This window comes from Hydractinia symbiolongicarpus, chromosome 8, assembly GCF_029227915.1.
Source record: "Hydractinia symbiolongicarpus strain clone_291-10 chromosome 8, HSymV2.1, whole genome shotgun sequence".
Classification (NCBI taxonomy): domain Eukaryota; kingdom Metazoa; phylum Cnidaria; class Hydrozoa; order Anthoathecata; family Hydractiniidae; genus Hydractinia; species Hydractinia symbiolongicarpus.
In genome coordinates this window covers 2,240,392-2,249,251 of record NC_079882.1, presented here as the reverse complement: position 1 = coordinate 2,249,251, position 8,860 = coordinate 2,240,392, and the positions used below count along the sequence as shown (strand labels likewise).

Below are 8,860 nucleotides of genomic sequence, written 5' to 3'. Positions count from 1 at the left end.
ATATATATATAGATGTAACGTCTCTAATCCTAGCACTGCGATGTAAGTTTCAAGTCTTAGCTAGAGTAGCAGACACCGTATAAAGTGGAAAGCTCTATAAGATGGACAGTGGTACAGATAGATTTTAGGACAGATTCTATACAAAAGCCTCTGTAAGACGAAACACTCAATAAGTCGGATAATTTTTTGCACTAAATAAAATTTCTCACCATAAACGCTGCATATAAAGTGCGCGTTACAGGGTTTTCGGTGAGAATTTCTTAATGGGGGACCTAGAATTCCTAAAAAAATGTCACCCACCATAATTTGGCGACGAAAGAAAATTTTTATTTGGAAGCTCTCTAAATACCTTAGAAAGGTCATGTAAAGCTAAAAAAACATCACGTGACTCTGCATTATTAAATAGAAAGGCAACAAAAAGATGTTCATTAATATATTATTAATATTTTTAATTTTTTTTATTTCAGATATTTTATAACTTTCGTATTTAAAGGTACTGTCCGATTAAAAAACAATATCTTTTCTTTTGTTTTATTAAGTATCAAAAATAACGAAGATTGCACTCTTAAACAACAAAGATTTATCCAATACTTAGCACCATCGTTTGTTTGTTTTGATCTTGCTGCACTAGCCTACCATCTTCACGAACTTTCGAACGCGGCAAAAGGACTGGGTCAATTCATTATTCAGCACATTTTTGCTTGTGACGTAGTTACCTGGCTTCTTATTAGGCGAACCCCCCCGACTTGCGCATCGAACGACTAAATGTTTATTTATAATTTTTTTCCTTTGTTTAAAAAAGTTCTTCATGAAGATAGCAATGAATGAAAATAATTCGCAGGTTTTAGGATTTCAATTCGAGCCGGAAAGAACAGCGAATGATGAGCTAGTTCCGACTTTTCAAGACGTAGACGAACATAACATTGGAAACCTTGTTGCTCCTACTCCTAAATGTGAGAGGATGCCCTCTGAAGTGTAGAATGTTTTTGCTGTCACGAGACAGGCTCTCAGTCTTTTTCAGGAATACTTGAGTAGGTGTGCGATGATTTGCACGTGTAAATCAAGTAACTCGTGCGATGTAAAACGCACGTGCAAAGAATGTTACGCCTGCGATACGGGCTCCGAGGTTATTTTTGTTGCGCATTCATTTTGCGGTAGAAAAGTGGGGGACGTTTTCAATCGTGAACCCCAAACACGATGATCGAGCGTCTACTGGTATAGCGACTCTCTCAATCTTAACTTCCTTTTCTACATGTCCGAAATAGTATGCATGACTATACTGTCATTTTTATATTTATTGTTTATTTTTCACAAGCAAATAGGCAAAAATATGATGATAAAATGTCTATTCCGCCTGTAAGTGCAGTTTTGCAGACTTGCTTCATCCGTGCTCCGTCGGCGTTCACCTCCGCATTAGTTAAGAACCGCATGGCTGGATTTCTTGTGTAAGACCTGGTTACCAACGACGAAGGGGCCAGGCAAAAGAGATTTATGTCTACGTAGTTCTTTTAACTAAGTCAGGAGTCGGTGAATTAGCTAGGATGGTCAGGTTGGCTATGAATAGGCTTGCTCGTGGATTAAAAGGACTAGGACTATTCAATAATTTCTGAGATCTAAAAGTGTCCGACCAATACGGAAATCTATCGGACGTTTTGTCTGACGACTGTCCAAAAATTATTTCGAGGGCTGCCATCGCACGCTACAAAATGGATTTTATAGGTTGATTTTGAAAACTCAATATTTATTTTTCAGGCGTGCGATTAATCACACGCCTGAAACGATTTAGGCGTGTGCCAAGGTGTGCGCGTGCGATCGCACGCCTCTCCTGAAAAAGACTGGACTCTATTAAATATTTTCAATTACATGGTATAAAAGTTTCTACTCCTTCATGAGTAATTCTTAGATGCGAGTGTGATTGAGTAATATTGTAATATTTTTCAGATAAAAAATGTATTACGGAACACGAAGAATTCCGAGCGGTGGTTTTATTGAAGAGTACGCTGTGAACATCTTTGGTGGCACTCCATGACAGAGAGTTTCGAACGACCACCTAGTTACCAGCCCCCACTCACCTCCTTAACATCCTTTTCTTTCCTCCGTTCAGATATTTCTCTGACTTTTGGTTTTTCCTTATACGGAAGATTTTTTTTTGGATCCTTGAGCAGCGAAAAAAAAATTTTATCCGGTTTTTTTCGACTGTTGTTAGTGCAATTCACAACAGCGCACCACGACATTATTCTGCCTCTCAACCTTACTCAATGTGCGATCTGAGTCTAATCTCTCTGTGGCGGGACATCTAGCGAAGAGGAAACTAATTTTTAATTATTGATTGGTTGTCTTTAGAGTAGCTGAAACAACTATGCAACCCTAAGGCTAAAGTCATATTGAACTTCAAGTTTATTAGCGAAAGTTTCTTACTTAGGTTCGTACAGAATTAGCACAGTGTGTGTTTACCTTAAGGTCTAGACACATCTCTCGCCTTCGATTTTTTAATTCCATATGAATAATTCATAAAAAGCGGTCTTTCACAATTCAGGGGGTAAAATTACCAAAATTTTTAAACATATAATAAAATATCAGCCCTGGCCCACGTTTTATCTATTTTCGTCAGTTCAGCGCGCTCCAGGTAAATACGTCACACGCGACATATTATTTCAGCCTCGCTTTAGTGCCTATCATCCGCCATCCATATAAACAATCGAAGCGAGAGACCGCATGTTTTTTTGTAAACAAGAATGAGATATTGTTCAGTTGGTGTTAGGAAAGAAAACAAATAATTATTTAATTATTTTATAGAAATTAGTTCCAAATAAGAATTTTTTGTCAAAATTTTAGTTGATTTTTAATCGGACAGTACCTTTAAGTTATCCATTTTTATATGTTTTTCTGTTTATTCGACAGCATCAAAAAAAACATACTTTTTTATAATTAATGCTTCATAATCTTTTATTTTACAATCCTTGTTAAGAAACTACATTTTTGACAAAATCTGCATAAAGCAGATAATATTTTTTTGCATCGATGGTTCCTACTTCAGTGAACTGTACCCATGTCGCATAAAGGTAAGTTTGTCTATAGAAAAAATTAATCTTTTTGTCGATGCTTAAAAAAGATGAATTGCAATTCCACTTTTTTGTTAGCAGGTAAATTATGATCCTAACCAATCACTTAAATGTAAATAGCACGCGACACTATGATATCCTGTGTTTCAGACTATATTGATGATTAAGAAATACTGTTTATCCTAACGTTTCTCGTTCCGAATATTAGCTACACCTTTAATTCAAGTTTGCATCACTCAACGTTACTGTGACTTGATAATTGCTTTTTTTTATTAGACTTCCTGTCAATTACTTCTTCACGTAAAAATTCATGCTGTCTCTGCTTTGTTATATCTTAATAATAATAATAATAAACTCAATAAACGTGAATGATATAATCAGCTACATTACAATCTGTGGTATAAAAAACTCTTATATAAATACAAGAGAAAAATTAGCCATATGATGTATATTTCATATAAAATTTATGTAGTTTGTTTAAAATAGTAACCGAGTTCCTTTAACTTTGTGTTACGAGTGCACGAAATAGCGTTACTTTGGTTATGTACCACAGGCGAAAATCAAAGGACGGTCGAATTTGTGTATATTTCGAAGGGCAAGTATAGTGTAAATATAACTAGTCGTTTCTGCGATTCATACCTGGTCAGTTTTTGCTATCCGAAGAGATGGATACATAACAAATGACAAAATTTAAACGGTGCAACCGTAAGTGTTGTGTTTGAAATTTGTATATGCCATTAGTAAGTCTGTTTGATACAAAAAACCTGACCGCTATTGGCTAGTTCCATTGAAACAAAAACTCACGACATGCAGAAAGAAAGATCCAAAACATCTACTCTCTTCATGGCCAACCAAGTCGTCTTCAGAGGGCGAGTTCAAGAAAAAAGTTCCAAGATATTGTCGTGATAAAAAGATAACAATGATAAGATTTTTTTTTTTTTTTTTTTTTTTTTTTTTTTCGCCAAAAGAAATTTACATACAACTATTTCAAAATTACAGATACAAGTTCTACATACACATAAGTACAGGCATAAATTTCTACATTAGGATATATATATATATATACATATATATATACATAACTGTATCACGTACGTAGAATAAAATGGCAGGAGTAAGTAGAAGACTATGCAGTCTTATCATCTCACACCTTACATAGCCGTCATTAAAAAGAGCGTCAAATAAAAATTGATAATTAAAAACTTAATAAAATATTAAATGTTATGTTAAATAAAAGAAAGCGTTTAATTATCACACGTAGTGTTGTTTCAGAAGAAGACTTGTTCGTTATTACTTCGTAACAGCTGATTTCTTAGTGCAATTTTAAATTGTTTTGTAGATGGAATGCTTTTTATCTCATCGTTTAGAAGCATGCTCCAGAGCTTTGGGCCTCGGTTTGATATTGAAAATTTTGTTACATTAGATATGATTTTTGGCCGAAGGAAATTATTACCTGAAAATCTAGTTGGATATTTATGTTGAACTTTCTTAAATAATGTAATGAATATATTTGGTGCTATTAAATTTTTAATCTTATACATGAAAATAAGGACTTGAAAAATGTTTAGCTGACATACATTAAGAATACCCAGTTCTTTTAGCAATGGTCTAGAATGGGAACATTTGTTCTGTCGTAATATAATCCTACTGGCATGTTTTTGCTGAATGTGCAGTTTTTTTAATTTTGTTATATTAGTGCTACCCCATGCAATGTTTGCATAGTTTAAATAGCAGTGTATAAAGGAAAAATATATGCTTCTTAAGCAGTTCTTATTCAAAGCGAAACTGGCTTTATATAAGATTCCTAAGCTTTTGGAAACTTTGTTTTCCACTAATTTAATGTGTTCTCTCCAAGTTAAATTTTCGTCTAGGAGAACTCCAAGAAATTTCATTGAATATTCTCTTCTTATGTTTACATGATCAATAACTAATCCAGGTAACCTAAGAGGTATTTTATCTTTTTTACTAAGTTTGTGAAAAAAGGTATATCTAGTTTTTGAAGTGTTAAGGGATAATTTATTCGCTTTAAACCAATCAGCCAATTTAGCCAATTCTAGGTTAGTGGTTTCAAAAAGTACGTTTATATCTTTATGAGTAAAGAATAAATTTGTATCATCAGCAAATAAAATTGAATTTAAGACACTAGATGCTCTAAATATATCATTGATATAAATAAGAAACAACAGTGGCCCTAAAATTGACCCTTGAGGTACTCCACATGTTATAATCCTGTAGTTAGTATTTCCTTCGTCATAAGAAATATATTGTTTTCTTTCGAAGAGGTAGTTATTGAACCATGCGAGATATGTATTTCTTATGCCATAATTTTTTAGTTTTTCTAATAGAATCTCATGGTTGACTGTATCGAATGCCTTACTGAGATCAATAAAGACCCCAATTGTAAATTTATTCTCATCAAAGGCTTGAAATATTTCCTGACTCAACTGAATGATTGCGTGATCAGTTGAATGACCTGCTTGAAATCCAAATTGCTTATTATACAAAATATCGTTATTGTTCAAGAAAGAATAAACCCTGTTGTACATGATTCTCTCTAAAATCTTCGAGAAGCAAGGGAGTATTGAAATTGGTCTGTAGTTAGATACTTTACAAACTTCTCCTGCTTTAAGGACTGGGACAACTCTAGCTATTTTTAACTTTTTAGGAACAATGCCTGTAATTAGAGATGAATTAAATATATGCAGTAGTGGAGATTTTAGTTCATTGAAACAGTTCTTTAAGACATTGCTGCTGATTTGATCAAAGCCAGGACTTTTGTTGATTTGCAAAGAATGAAATGCTGCTTCTAGTTCCTCCTCACTTAGCTCTTTTTTCTCTATTTCATTATCATAATATGACAAATACGATTTAAAGGATTTTGTACTGTGACCTATTTTCGACGCCAGGGTCGGCCCCACTTTAGTGAAAAAATTGTTAAATTCTTCAGCTATCAAAGATGGTTCTTCAATTTCATTTTCGTCGTTTACAAGTTTTGAAGGAAAATTATTACTTCTAATTTTTATTTTACCAATCACTTCCTTGATGATATTCCATGTTTTTCTTGCATTATGTTTGTATTTATTAATTTGTTCATTGAAGTAAAAATTCTTAGCACGCTTTTTTATCAATTCAAAAAGGTTTTTATAATTTTTATACAGTGTTTCATTCCCGTAGGTTTTCTTTCTTAAATACTTTTCATATAGTTTTTGTTTTCTTCGGGAAGATTTTTGGAGGCCCCTAGTCATCCAGGGATTAAAGAATGTTTTGGTCTTAATAAACTTAATTTCTTCTGGAAATGCCGCATCATAAGCTTCCAAAAAAATTTTCAGAAAGCTATCATATGCGTCATTTGCATCCTCCCCTTTTACCACATCGTCCCATTTTACCTTAGCCAATAAATACTTAAATAATGTTATTGTATTTTCATTTATTTTTCGCGTTTTTATTTTTACATGGTTTGACTGTTTATCAAAGTTTGTATTGGACGTGATAAAGATGGGAAAATGATCAGAGATGTCTGTTTTGATAATACCCGAATGTAGTTCTTTGTCGCAAAATGAATTTGTTATGATGTGATCAATTACTGTAGCGTTTTGTTTAGTTACCCGGGTTGGTTTATTTATGAGAGGAATATACCCACTTTGAAATATAAAGTTAAAGAAACACTGGATGTTTCTGTTTGTTTCGTAATCAAGTGTATTGAGGTTAAGATCCCCCACGAGGTATACTGCTTTGCTGGTGTTTTTATTGATCAATATAATAGGTTCAATTAACGTTTTAAAATTATCAATTGATCCTGCAGGTTGCCTGTATATTACGCTCACAATGATGTTCGTTGTTGTTTTGTTCAGTATTTCTACACTTAATGACTCACAATCGTTATTATTCACACATAGCTCTGTTCTTTTTTTATACAATAGAGAATTATGAATAAACACACACACGCCACCACCCGCCTTGTTAGAGTTTCTAATTTGATGAATCACCGAGTAATTACACAATTGAAAATTTGAATTGTTTTTTATGGCTTCATCACGACACCAAGTTTCAGTGAGACAAATTATTTTAAAACGAAAATTCAGAGTGTGGAGAAACTGTTTAAAACTCTCAAAATTCTTTTGCATGCTTCTAATGTTGAGATGTAGTATAGAAAAGGAATAATTTTTTGCGTGTGCAAAAATATTGTCTGAATTTGGAGAATAATATTTTGTATTAGTGTTCTTGGACAATGTACAGTTATAAAAATTTAAGTCTGGGTCATTTTCATCGTTTAATAGTAAGGTTTCGTTGGTTTGGAATGGATGAAATTCCAAATTTTCAAAATTTGTTTCCGTCATTGTAGTAGAAAAGATAATTAAAAAGAAAATATAAATCGTGTAAATAAGAAAGCGTTAAACAATGTTTTTCGGTTTCTTAAACTCCCTAACAACAAGACGATCATAAAGAACGATAGCATATTTACCATTTTCTCTATGAATCTTCATTTCCTTGAAGAGATTCGCCCTAATCTGATTCGTCGAAGTGGAGTAATCCTCATTTACATATATTCCGGTGCCTTTTAGTTTCTTCGAGTTGTTTAAAATATTAACTTTATCCTTATAGTCCAACAGTTTAAGTACGATAGTACGCTTTTTCCCATTGCTTTTCTCTCCTGTGCGGTGTGCTCTCTCTACGTGCACATTCGACAATCCTAATTTGTGTTCAAATAAATTGACCACTTTCTTTTCAGTATCGTCCCAACTCTCCGACTCGCTTTCTTCCAACCCATCAATACGTAAATTGTTTCTTCTTTGTCTATCCTCTAAGTGTCGTAGTTTTTCCTCATAAATACTCAATTGTTCTTTACGATTCGTTGTCTGTTCAAGTAAGCCAGCTTCCATTTTTTTAAAACTTTCCTCATTCAAACTTTGTGTCACTGTCAGGCTTTCCTCTATATCTCTTTTGTCCTTTTCTAAGGCTTTAATTTTTTCAATTGCTCCAAAAAGATTATTTTTTAATGTTCTATTTTCTTCTTGGATAGCTTCATATGATGATGCAATTTCTTTCAGTTTTTTGTCTAATTCACCAATCTGTTCGTTTGTGATCTTCAGATTACTGCTAATTAACTGAACAATATCCTGCTGTTGCTTTTGAAACATTGTTGTAAAAATATCACGCACCATTTCCACAGAAATTATGTTCACTTGATTAGATTCCATATTTGTAAATATAAGTATTGAGTAAGTATTAAGTAAAATAGTAAAATTTAAATAAAATATCAAAATTTAAATTCCCTCTTCCGCAGTAGTTAAAAACACGTCCGCTAATTAACACATTAATCATAGTAGTAAGATGGCGGCCGTACCACCCCAAACACAGGGATAAGTTGAAAGATTTCATCGAGTACTACGAAACAAAATTAATTACGATGTGTTGAGCCCAAACCGATAGGGTATTAATTGGGTAAAACCTCTGCCTGATTACATGCGGTGTTTAAACAATGAAATGCGCCATGGAATTGGGATATAAAGCAACATCTGGTGAATAATGCATGAACCCTTAGAAGTAACTGGAAAAATATGGGTTGGATGATCCAACGAAGCAATATTTTAATTTATTTGGTAATTTTGTCGCTCAGATTTTTACCCAAACCAACGCATGAATCGAAAACAAGGAATACTGTAACTATAGGTAGGCAAGGAATTTCTGTGACAAGCCTGTCAATTGTGATTGGTAGCTGCGTCACTAACACTCTCTTAGATCTTTTTCACATGTCGCTGATAGAAGTCATTCTGCAACACGATGCGTTCTGCATTTTA

At 33.5% G+C, this 8,860-nt stretch overlaps 2 protein-coding genes across 2 annotated transcripts; both read right to left on the bottom strand.

The window, feature by feature from the left end:
• Nucleotides 1–4,330: 4,330 nt before the first annotated feature.
• On the bottom strand, nucleotides 4,331–7,399 carry LOC130655476 (uncharacterized). The gene is made up of 3 exons (XM_057458238.1): nucleotides 6,515–7,399; nucleotides 6,342–6,463; nucleotides 4,331–6,122 (listed from the first exon to the last, which is right to left on the bottom strand). Exons 1-3 carry the CDS (start codon nucleotides 7,397–7,399, stop codon nucleotides 4,331–4,333), a joined length of 2,799 nt encoding a protein of 932 aa, XP_057314221.1.
• A 54-nt stretch (nucleotides 7,400–7,453) lies between these two features.
• On the bottom strand, nucleotides 7,454–8,260 carry LOC130655474 (ankyrin repeat domain-containing protein 12-like). Its single transcript, XM_057458237.1, has one exon. It carries the CDS (start codon nucleotides 8,258–8,260, stop codon nucleotides 7,454–7,456), a length of 807 nt encoding a protein of 268 aa, XP_057314220.1.
• Between the last annotated feature and the right edge of the window lie 600 nt (nucleotides 8,261–8,860).